Source organism: Mauremys mutica, chromosome 3 (assembly GCF_020497125.1).
Source record: "Mauremys mutica isolate MM-2020 ecotype Southern chromosome 3, ASM2049712v1, whole genome shotgun sequence".
Taxonomy (NCBI): Eukaryota; Metazoa; Chordata; order Testudines; family Geoemydidae; genus Mauremys; species Mauremys mutica.
In genome coordinates, this window is record NC_059074.1 from 111,332,137 (window position 1) to 111,344,798 (window position 12,662).

General features: G+C 40.9%; 1 protein-coding gene across 10 annotated transcripts in view; it reads left to right on the plus strand.

Annotated features, from left to right (window-relative positions):
- Positions 1-11,827, plus strand: part of STXBP5 (syntaxin binding protein 5) — a 212,370-nt gene extending 200,543 nt beyond the window's left edge. For all 10 annotated transcript variants that reach the window (XM_045009874.1, XM_045009875.1, XM_045009870.1 and 7 more), the window contains 2 exons: positions 5,000-5,220; positions 5,993-11,827. In XM_045009874.1, coding sequence (XP_044865809.1) covers positions 5,000-5,220; positions 5,993-6,034 — 263 coding nt within the window. In that variant the 3' untranslated portion in view covers positions 6,035-11,827. The remainder of the gene's footprint in view (positions 1-4,999; positions 5,221-5,992) is intronic.
- Positions 11,828-12,662: the final 835 nt, after the last annotated feature.

The following is a 12,662-nucleotide window of genomic DNA, read 5'->3' on the forward strand; positions in this document are numbered from 1 at the left end:
GAGCACCCACAGGGACAGCACTCAAAGAGAAAGTTACTCACCTTGCAGTAACTGAGGTTCTTCGAGATGTGTGTCCCTGTGGGTGCTCCACTCCCCGCCCTCCTCCCCTCTACTTTGGAGTACTAGTATGATTCTCCACGGTAGAGAAGGAACTGAGGAGGGTGTGGGGCGCACGCACTCAGGAAGATTCCAACGAGACGGGAGATACCAACTGAGTGCGTGCGTCCCAACCAGGCACTGCTTCCGAAAATCTCCGATCAACGGGCCCAGGACGCACCGTCGCCTAGAGTGGAGCACCCACAAGGACACACATCTCGAAGAACCTCAGTTACTGCAAGGTGAGTAACTTTCTCTTCAGTCTAGCAGTCAAAAATGTAACAATATCCGGTGGCTGGAAATTGAAACTATACAAATTCAGGTAGAAATAAGGCATAATTTTTTTAACAGTGAGGACAATATCCATTGAAACAATTGACCAAGGGTATTGGTAATTCTCCATCACTGGAAATTTTTAAATCAAGATTGGATGTTTCTTCTTCGAGTGCTTGCTCATGTGTATTCCACAGTAGGTGTGCGTGCGCACCATGTGCACCGGTGCCGGAAGTTTTTCCCTTAGCAGTACCCATAGGGGGAGCTCTGCTGCAACGCCTGGAGTGGCACCTCTATAGCGTGCTATAAGGGGAGCTGCGCATTCCCCCCACCCTCAGTTCCTTCTTGCTGCCAGTGACGGTGCATTGGAACTACTTCCCCCAGCTTTGCTGCAGCTCGTCCCAGAACTCGTTTAGTTGTTCGGAGTACCTGTGTGTGTTAGTTCAATAAAGTTTTCAGCTTAGCTAGTTACTTGGTGTTCAGGCCGGGGCATGCCCTGGGCCCCAGGGTTTAAATCGTGCGAATTTTGCAGGCATTCGATGCCTAGAAGTGACCCGCATGCCGACTGTCTCCGCTGCTTGGCGAATCTCACATCAGTGACCGCTGTAAGATCTGCAGGTTCTTTAAACCCATAACTAAAAAAGAGAGAGAGATTAGACTTTGGGCCCTTCTCATGGAGTCAGCACTAGCCCCAACCCCAGTGCACTGAGCGGAATTGGCACCGGGCACTTTGTCTTTGGTGCGCATCGATCTCCCAGCACCTTCCGGTGGCCGGCACCACTCCCCATTCAAGAAGCAGAGTAAGGCCCCATCCTCTGAGGCGTTGAGAGAAAGCAAGGGGTGAGGCTAGACCCACGTCGGGCAGCCCTAGTCCAGTCTCTCCTCGCCCCTCTTCCAGTCGCTCCAGAACGCCGACTAGGAAGTTGGGGGCCTGGTGGATATGAAGGTATTCATGCCCTTTCATGGGTATGAAGTATTTGCGCTCTGCCTTTTTCGATATCGGCGCAAGGGAGGCCGGCGTTTGCCAGAGGGCATTGGAGATGTTAGCCACCCCTTCGTACAGTGACCACTACCAATTTACGGTTCTTCCATTGGGCTTGTTCACTGTGCCCAGGGTATTCACAAAGTATATGGCAGTAGTGGCGGCCCACCTCAGATGCCAAGGGGTACAGCTATTCCCCTACCTTGACAACTGGCTGCTCAAGGGCAACTCGTGGTCCCAGGTACAAAACCACATGGACCTGCTCTTAGCTATGTGTGCCAACCTAGGCCTCTTAGCGAATGAGGCCAAGTCGACACTGGTTCCAGTGCAGCGCATAGAATTTGTAGTGTCAGATGGGTAGCCGTGTTAGTCTGAATCTGTAAAAAGCGACAGAGTCCTGGCGGCACCTTATAGACCAGGGACAGGCAACCTATGGCACACGTGCCGCCTTCGGCACGCGAGCTGATTTTCAGTGGCACTCTCACTGCCCGGGTCCTGGCCACCGGTCCGGGGGGCTCTGCATTGTAATTTAATTTTAAATAAAGCTTCTTAAACATTTAAAAAACCTTATTTACTTTACATACAACAATAATTTAGTTATGTATTATAGACTTATAGAAAGAGACCTTCTAAAAACGTTAAAATGTGTTACTGGCACGTGAAACCTTAAATGAGAGTGAATAAATGAAGACTTGGCACAGCACTTCTGAAAAGTCGCCCCGCTCCAACTTATCCTCGAGTACCTCCTTCACCTTAGAACTCAAGGCCTGGCCCCTTCCTCTGTCAGGGTGCATCTGGCGGCTATTTCGGCGTTCCATCCGCCGGTCCAGGGCTGCTCGGTTTTCTCCCATTCCGTGACCGGGTGTTTTCTTAAAGGGCTAGACCAGTCCTTTCCTTATGCTAGAGCCCCTGTCCCTCAGTGGGATCTAAATTTGGTGTTATCCCGCTTCACGGGGCCCCCGTTCGAACCCCTGGCCACAAGCTCATGGTCCCACCTTTCATGGCCATCTTCCTCGTGGCCATCACGTCAGCCCAGCAGCTCTCGGAGCTCAGGGCCCTGACCTGCAACCCCCCACCCCCTTACACAGTCTTTCACAAGGACAAGGTTCAGCTCCGCCCACACCCGGCATTTCTCCCTAAGGTGGTCTCCACTTTTCACATGGGCCAGGACATCTTCCTGCCTGTCCTCTGCCCCAAACCTCATGCCTCTAATGAGGAACGTTGCCTCCATATGCTCGATGTGCACAGAGCACTGACTTCGGCTGAGCGCATGAATGGTCAACTGATCTCCACCCAGAGGCTTTCCTGGTGGATTACATTGTGCATCCACACATGCTATGACCTAGCAGGGGTTCCCACACCACCTGTCATAAGGGCTCACTCGACAAGGGCTCAGGCCTCATTGGTGGCCTTTGTGGCCCATGTCCCTATCCAGGACATCTGTAGAGCCGCTACCAGGTCCTCAGTACACATGTTCACGTTGCACTATGTGATCATGCCACAGATAATGCTGGTTTCAGTAGAGCTGTGCTTCAGCCAGGGGATCTGAGAACTCCTACCCACCTCCATCGGACATAGCTTGCAATCACCTACTATGGAATATACATGAGCAATCACTCGAAGAAGAAAGGACAGTTACCTGTTCCGTAACTGGCGTTCTTCGAGATGTGTTGCTCATGTCTATTCCGCATCCTGCCCTCCTTCCCCTCTGTCAGAGTTGGTCCGGCAAGAAGGAACTGAGGGTGGGGGGAGCACATGGCTTCCCTTATAGCGCGCTATAGAGGCACCACTCCAGGGGTCGCAGCAGCGTTCCCCCTATGGGTACTGCTGAGGGAAAAACTTCTGGCACCGGTGCACGTGGCGCGCACGCACACCTACTGCGGAATAGACATGAGCAAGCACTCGAAGAATGCCAGTTACGGAACAGGTAACTGTCCTTTCTCTAAAAGATCTGCTGTATTTCAAACAGTAACTAATTCATGAAGTCCTATGGACTGTGCTGTACACCTTTTTTCTTTCTGAGCCATCCCCCCTGCACATGCTATAAAAACTACATGGCCCAACTGTTTTTCTGCATATGAAAGCCAGGGCAGCATTAGGGGTTAGCAAGCAGGGCAATTTCCCAGGGTCCCACACCACACGGAGCACTGCAAAGCTAAGTTGTTCAGGCTTTGGCTTCAGCCCCGGGTAGTGGGGCTCGGGGCCCCAGGTTGTGGTCCCGTGCAGTAGGGCTTAGGGCTTTCTACCCTGGGCCTAGCGAGTCTAATGCCAGCCATACTTGGCCACCCTGAAACCTGCTTGCAGCCGCCCAGGGGCCCCAGACCCCTTGTTGAGAACCACTGTTGTACAGGACATCAGACTAGATGATCACAGTGCTTCCTTCTGGCTTTATAATTTATGAATGAGGCTGAGGTCAGGACCACCTCTTCTTTATTCATTCACACCATCTAACTTCTACTACAGCGAATGAGGCAGGAATTCTCTGTGCTTCCTTCATTACATATCTCTGTCTCACCACTCAGCTTGCTACAGCCACGCACCGCGCAGCACAGAGTACAAGGACAGGCCGGGCTCTGCAGCTGCATTGCCCCAGGAGCTCGCTGTTCCGCCGCCTAGAGGATTACACTAGTGACAGGGCAGGCTGCGGGGGAGGAGCAGCAGCAGCAGGGGGGAGGGACTGGGGGAAGGAGCTCAGGGACCGAGCAGGAGGGATCCCACTGGATGTGGCCCATGGGCCGTAGTTTGCCCACCTCTGCTCTGTCCACCTCAGGGACCTATCTATAAAAATGTCCACAAGTGTGTTTTGTTTTTGTTATTTTATAACTGCAAATGTCTGTGTTTTCACTCACGCTTTTCTCAAAAACAGCAAACCTGTCTTGGCTCAAATTTCTGAATGAAACGTAAAAGTTTGACAAAGTTATAGAAGTATCTGAAAATGTCTCCAGAATAGTAGTTAAGTATAGGCCTCACTACAGGTTCCACTTGTAATCTAACTGAAACAATTCATTGATGCCATTCTTTTGATAAGCACTCAGTAATATAATTCTATATTGTTAAATGGAATGAGAACCATTCTGTATGGAAATATAAAATCTGACCAGAAAATTTCAAGATATTGCAACAGCCCTTTCAACCAGAAATGTGCATATTCTGATTGCAGTAAGAATAAATTGAAACGAAATTTTAAAAAATGCTCCAGAAATTACAAGTAATTTTTTTCTTTTTGATATCTGACACTATTTTGTTTTCTTAAGCTAAGACTTAAACAGATTACTATAAAAAATTATTTTTCTCTGATTAACTGACCTCACAAATATCAAATAATCAGTATGATTTTTAATCAGGTCTGCCATTAGTTATTTGGTGTCCTAAGTGAAAAATAATTTGGCCCCTCCTTTGGCTAATGAAAAAAGTAGTAATTTTATAGTAGCATATGATGTGAGGTTAATAGAATTTTTTAAACAGCAGTATTTGTTGTTTTAGGCAAACAGAACGACTAAATGGATGATCATTTTGAGTTAAATTCCTAATTTTTTCTGCTTTGAAGTTGGAGTTAAACAGTGTCTAATGTTACCACTGAAAAGTTAATCAGTTTATAGAAACCCAAAACAGAAAAATAAGGCTATCTTGTTCCTTGAATATATATAGTTGGAGAATCAGCATCTGGAAAGGCATCAAGAAGTCTTGCTCAGCATATCCCAGGGCCTGGTGGTATTGAAGGTGTTAAAGGATCAGCATCTGGAGTAATTGGTGAACTAGCAAGAGCCAGGATTGCACTAGATGAAAGAGGGCAGAAACTAGGAGAATTGGACGAAAGAACGGCTGCTATGCTAAGTAGTGCTGAGTCTTTCTCTAAACATGCTCATGAGGTGAGTCCTTTTAGTGCATCAACATGTTACTATATCAGAGTTGTATAAGATGTGCAATTAACTTTATATTCACTGAAAAAGAGAAATGTGCAAGAAATGGGAATCAGTATGATTAATAGTTAACACTTCCTTTGTCTTCCTATGGTGCATAACATTTTTCCCTAATGGTTAAGCTGACAATGTCTGCTATTAAAGTAACCAGCCTCACTGTATAGGAATTTTTTAGAGCTGAACTGTACCTATCTGGCACGCGTCATGGTGGATACTGCAGGTTAGTTTCCATTGCTAAAGGAATTCATGTCATGGAGTCGAGTATCTTAACTGTACTTTATTTACATTATGTACATGTTCTATTTACACTATGCACATGAGTCCCGAAGACCTTAATTGCAGATAGACCAACTGCATACAAACAATTGCAGAAATCCCAGTTTGATCATTCTGAGCAGCCACCGGGAACAGATACCCTCATTGCTGGCCCTCCAGATCTCTACCTGTCTTGCTACCTGCCACTGAAATTTCCTGCCCTTGTTGAGTTGTCACCCTCACAATCAGGAGCCAGAAAGGCAGCAGCATATTCACCCTTAGCAGATTTATCATGAAATCTGCTGATATTACTGTTGGAGAAATTCATCACAATGTTAAAAAGCTTTGTGAGATAATGAAAAATAAAGAACTGATTGTCTTTTATGTGATTGTATCTCTGCATGTCTGTGGCACTGTATGGAAATGTTAATTGTATTTATATCTTTACTTTTTTGTTTATTTTTAGATTATGATGAAGCGCAAAGATAAGAAGTGGTACCACATCTGACAACCTACATCCAAATAGATCAATTTAACTTTATCTTGAGGAAGAAAAATGTCCTTTTTTTTTCTTTTAATTAATTTCTGCAGGACCATTGGAGTTGGAGGAGTATTCACTGTCTATTGGATAGTGTTGTTTCCTAGCACAAATCATACACAGTTTTACCTCAGTCATATGGCTTTAACTGAGGAGCATTATATTTAAAACAGACACACACAAAAACTTGGATGTTTGTCGTAGCTGTGGGTTTACTCAGAGCTTGGGAACAGAACAGGTGACACAGGACACTTGAAGAGAGGCAAAGGGGAAAAGATGCAAGATGGGCAGTGGCAATGCAGGATCAATCCTGTGTTAATATGTCATATGCCAAAAGTTTCTGTTGTAACTGCTGTCAGTGTTTCACCCTCCTGTGAGGAGAGGCAATAAATCAGGGGTCCAAAAGCTGGAATAAAGTTGTGTTTGTCTTACTGAACTATAAATAGCTGACTTCACCTACCCTCCCTTCCATTATTACTGAAGAAGAGTTGCACTCTGTTTGCTACCATCTCTTTGATCAGACAAGCTGGAAGTCTGAAAGATCCATATTGAAAATGTATATACAGTTGACCTGTTCATAGTCTCTTCTAGGACCCCTGATCTAGTATTCTTGTATTCACATCATACTCTGTCAAGTGCAAAACAAAAGGATAAAACATTTTTGCATTAAAAAAAATCAAGTGAATAACATGACTGAATTGCGTTTCATACTGGTTTTCATGTGTTATTGCTGTGCGAAGTGAAAAGTGAAAACATCTCCACTGTGGTGAGAAGAATACTTCAGTGTCTTTTATGTGTCTTCTTTCATTCAGCTAAATCTTTCCCGCACCCCCTTCCACCTCACCCCCACCCAAAAAAAACTAGTTATTGGTTCAGTTTGTAAAATGTTTGGCGTTGGCTAACAGTTTCATTCATCCTGTGAATTTTTATAAATGTTTAATGGAATATCTTTTTACAGCCATTTAATTAAATTTGTTGAGATGGTTCTAAGCAAAAACTGTAGCTAACTTATATCCCCCTTTAGTTCTTTATTACCAAATCAAATAACCTTGGACTCAGGTTTGAAACAGTTTTAAACTCAGTGAAGATGCTGTTTCAAGGATAAGGGCAAGCATCTAATGTTAAGTCTTTTAGTTTTTCTTAAATCCTGTTTGTAGAGCTACTGTTCAAGACTGTATCTCAGTAGCTTCAAACATTCAAGACCTACTTAAAAATTGGAGTTAGTCTGCAAAACTGTTTTCAGTAAATGGGTATGATACTAAAAATGAACAATAAAGAGGTTCTTAGTATTTCATGAAGTGGAGGACCACTCTTTAAATTTGGGCAGGAAAAAAATTAAGCATTTGTGCTAAATCAAAGCAGCATATTGTGTTAGTGTATGACTGCTGCACTGAAGCCATAACTGTAGGGATGAACAGAATTGAAAAGAAAGAGAGAAGAAAAATCCCTTAGAAGAAAATGTTTGCATTGTAAAAACTGAGTGATTTCGTTATTTTAATCTCGAATTGGAAATAGTGACTAATTGTGTTTTGCAAGGGGGAATAGTTAGAAAATAACGGAGAATTTTTTTGTAAAGTTTCCCATATTGAATTATTAAGATAAACTCCTTCTAGCACCTTAGCTCTATATGTTTGTCATTCACTCTTCTTTAGGTATTCCCAGGGCAAAATTTGTTATGTTTTATATCTAATTGAAAATTCTGTCATAGGTTTATAAGCTTATAGTAAACTTGGCTTATTATTTGACAGATGCAAGATGTGAAGGGTTAATTATTCTTAATACAGTTCAAAAAATTGTAAATTTTGTCCCAGAAAAGGTGTTCAGAATTTGTATACAAACTGGTGAAATAACTTAAGTTCTCACCCCAAGATAAAATTAATGGAATTCACTGACTGCCTTTTGGTTTATCAGTACTTGAGGGTGTACCACACATCCTGCCATTCTGTGCTGTATCACACAAAATAACAAGTCTGACTATGTATTTAAATTTTTGTTTGGGAAAAAAAAATGATGCACCAAAGAGGAGTAGTTACTGATGTGGACATGAAAATGCAAAGCAGCAGCATTCTAAATTCTTGATAGCTCTCCATATAGATAAGGGTTATATTAGCTCCGGTTGTTTTGGCCACACATTTGTTTAATCTCTTCTGTATGCTACCTATTTCATTTTTGCAGTCAGTTTGCCTACTGTATATTCAACATAAATTAATCTTGTATTTGCTTGCAATCCAGCAGCAGAAAACCAGATAAACTTACATTAGATCAATTTAAAAAGAAATTCTGAAGTGGTTGTTCAATTTTTCCCTCACCCTTAAATTCAAGTAGTTCTATTACTTTCGCCCAGTGGAACTGCATTTCAGGGCAACAGGAATCTATCCAAGAAGATATTCTGATCAGTCTTTGGGATAGATGCTCTTAGCAGTGCTTATCAAAAGTTGATGTCAGATCCATGGAAGCTCCCATCGGATTAAGAGGAAGTCTTGCTTAGTCTTCCCAGAATGAAGCATTTGACAGCCATCAGCAAGCAAAGCAAAATAGGAAGGAATGAGAGAGCATATACTAGAAAACAAGGAAGATGTCTGTTTCTTAGGCACTGAGGAGTCTCATTTTCCTTAGCATCGTTTCTGTTTCCCACGTGTCATGGTATATAACTTAGTTTGAAAAATTAGTGAAATGATCGTTGCTTACCAAATGAATGCACAATGGCTCTTTAGTCAATTATAGGGACTACATAACCAATTTTAATTGCTTTTTAATCTAAAATGTTGCTTGTCAGTGTTTTTCCTTGGAAGGAAGTTTGTGATACAGAAGCTATGTGGCATTTTATTTGCTATTACTGGACAAATTTTATACATTGAAGCCACATTTCAAACAAAGAGGGGAGACGCCACCTTTTATCCTGTTGATTAGCTTTTCAGTTGTTTGAACCTTTTTTTCTGTGTTTGGAAAAATATCAGAATACAACTGAACTATTACTTTTCTCTTTTTTTTTTATGGAAGTGCAAGAAACTGCTGCTACTTGTGTTAAATAATGTGTATCACATTTAATTTAATTATCTTAAACTGAAGAAGCATTTCTTGAGTTTAGAAATCCTGCCAAGTTGTAATTTTTTCTGAATGTTATTTCATATAAACATAAGCGTGTTCCGAATAAGTCTGAAACTGTTACACGACCCACATCTCAAGAGATCTGTTCTTTGGAAAATGGTCAGTTGGAAAGAATTACACTAATTTACAACTCTATTCTTTGTCTATTTTTATACATACGTTTTGCTTGAGATACTCCTTGCATGACAATTTACATTAGAAAGCTATATCCAAAGGTGATTGTTTTGGCAGTGAATTTTTTTTCCTGGCTTAATAAATAGCACTGATCTGACCTGAACTTTAAACTTGAAATTATTTCCTGCACTTTAAAAGCTTGGTATTTTATTCCTCAATTTTACTTTCCATATTTCTGTAGTTCTGATTCATTATTTGTATATAAACACACACACATACAATACACAATGCTTAGAACAGAGTAGTCTTCACAGCTGATAATTACAGTTTAGAATATAGTTTAGAAAATGTGCGCTTTAAGTCAGCAAACATTGTGTATATAAATATATACAATATAGAATCTAATGAAAGGCACTTACCCTGTGTCAGCATATGTGGTTTTTAAATTACAACAACACTTTCAAATTTGTTTCAAGATCATACAGTGGCACTCTGTTATATTTATACATACTGTTATAAAATACTTTTAGTTTTAAAAGAAGATTTTATATATGTACACTTTTACCTTTAATTTAAAAAACTTGTGTTAAAATTTAAGTCAAAGTACTTAAAAAGTATGTATATTATCCATACAAAATTATGTTTTAAGCTTATAATAAGAAAATACATTCATATCTCATATAGAGATACAATTACTAAACAAAAAAAGCCCATTTTCTTTAGAAATATTCTGCAGAAATGAATCATACTTACTGTAACCTCCCTTTTGGAACATTCCAAAATAAAGGGAAGGGAAAGTATTACTTTCAAAAAACAAAACCTAATTGTAAAACCTCTCTCAATAGCTGGAGATTGTTGTTGGATGTTTACCATAATTTTTTTGTTTTAAGATACATAAAAACTACTAGTTTTTCAGGTATTTTTTTTCAGCTTTTTAAATAATTTCCAAATATTAAAAGGGAGTTTTATGTATTTGTCAATTAAAGTTTTCCTTTTGTAGTTCACTAATTTTGGTTCTTCATCAGTTTTGTTCCTGCTGATCAATATTATGTTTTCAGAATGTTTTAAAAAGCATATTGTTTGTGGCTGAAGTGCCCTCCTTTTTCTATTCATGGTTTGATTTACCTGGGTGGAAATTGGATTGCAATTGCAGTGCTTTGTTGACGTGTGGTGTTGGAATCGTGTGCAATGATTGCCTTCCTTTACAGAGTAATTTCTCAGTTGCACTTTTTCCTCATTCTAACCAGTTTCCTATATAGTCTTATGTGAATCTTTTCCTGTGGATTTTAATGACTTTACTGCCACTTCAAAAATTTCAAATACTTTGTAGACAGACATTAACTGTTGGGAGGGGGAGGGGTGAAGATAAAGTGAAAAATGTATGTGGATCAGCTGAAGTATCTGATTTAACTTTATTTCCATTTTGACAGTTTAACTTGCATTGAAAAGCAAAGCTGTTTAAATTATGCCCATTTCTAATCATCATGTGTCTTGTATAAATGTACTGTAGACCTTTATATTTGGTTATAGTGTTTCAAGATAGCAGTGTATTTCTGGAATGTTTTACACTACAGGAAAGAGTAATGAATTCCAGGCCCAGAGATAGCAGTTAAAGGTAGAGATGTAATCAGAAAATAATCAAATACAAGATGTGACTAAATCAGTATTACTTTTAATTTTTCAAGTTAAAGCACGTCAAAAACTATTTTAATTTTGTTATGCAACTGTAGTAATTTCTTTTGACAGTTGCATGCCTTTTATTAATACTTGTTTATATATTACCAGTCAAGAGTGATTCATAGACATTAAACTTTGTTTAAAACATGTAAGGAGTTGTATATGGAGCACCAATAATATTCAGCAACAGGCAATGCAAGAGGGGGGAACATATTTTAAATATTCCCTTTTTAAAATGTAAATAAACAGTACTAAGTTACTGTAGACCTGAGCTCCATTATGGTTCAGTGGTTAGAACTAGAAGAAACATGCTGCTTTCTAGTTATGCTACTGCTTCATTGTACGAGCACAATGGGGAAAAATGAAAAACATTGGTAATTTTTTCTAATATTGCCCACTTTTTGGGTAAGCATGCTTGTGGTACCGTTCTTGCTTTATGTATATTTGTACATGTGTGTTTTGGTTTTTTTGTTCATTGCAACTTATTTTTCAGTTAAGTCTTGCTGAGCCCCCCCAGCTCTTGAGGGTTATTACTGGGAAATGCATTTTAGATAGGGTTCCAAATCCATCTGTCTACAAATATAGTTTCATATGAACTGCAAATTGTACTGTTACAAAACACAAATGTTAGATTGTGTAGAGTTATTTTACTTGTACTTGAATTCAACTGTTGTCATAACAAAACAGTTAAAATTAAGTATGGAATATTTTTGTAAATAAAAAATACCTGTGCAGCTGGTATTTTAAATGAAAAATGTATTATACATTAATGTTTCAGAAAAATGTTCATATGTGTATATGAATGTCTCATTATGCTGAAGGGCTCTGATTGGGCAAAATAAACTACTCAAATTTCTCCTGAAAGATATCAAACTGACTTTTTTTTAAATTCGTGGTTAATTGTTTTCTACTGGATGTGATCTGTATGTCGTTTCATTGTATTGTATAGTACCCAGTTACTCTATTCAGAAAGGATGTTCCCCATTTGACAAACATATTTCTGAAAATTCTGTGCATAGTACTGTTAGAACATTTTAGTTTCTGTACATTTGACAGCAATTTAGGTATATTAGTTTCATTTTTTGTTTGATGCATGCCTGCCAATAAGCTCCACAAATGGTGTGTACAATAACAGCAGCAGCCAGAGCAGAACTGAAAGTGACAAAGAGCAGGCAAATGTGCACACAAATATGGAAGGGTTAGGGTTGCCAACTGCCTAATCTCACAAACCCAAACACACTTGCTCTGCCTCCTGCCCCTTCTCCAAGGCCTCACCTGCATTCACTCCATCCCCTCTCCCTCTGTTGCTCACTCTCCCCCACCCTCATGCACTTTCACTGGGCTGAGGCAGGGGGTTGGAGTACAGGAGGGGGTGTGGGCTCTGGGAGGGAGTTTGGGTGCAGGAAGGGGGGTTGGGGCGTGGGATCCCGGAAGCGACTAGCATGTCGGGCTCCTAGGCTCAGACAGCCAGGTAGTTCTGCATGCTACTGGTGCCTGCAGGCACCGCCCCCGCAGCTGCCATTGGCCTCAGTTCCTGGCCAATGGGAGCTGTGGAGTCGGTGCTCGGGGTGGGAAAAATGTGCCGAGATCCCCTGGCTGCCCTGCATCTAGGAGTCAGGGGGACATGCTGGCTGCTTCTGGGAGCCATGCAGAGCCAGGGCAGGTAGGGAGTCTGCCTTAGCTCTGCTGTGCTGCCAAC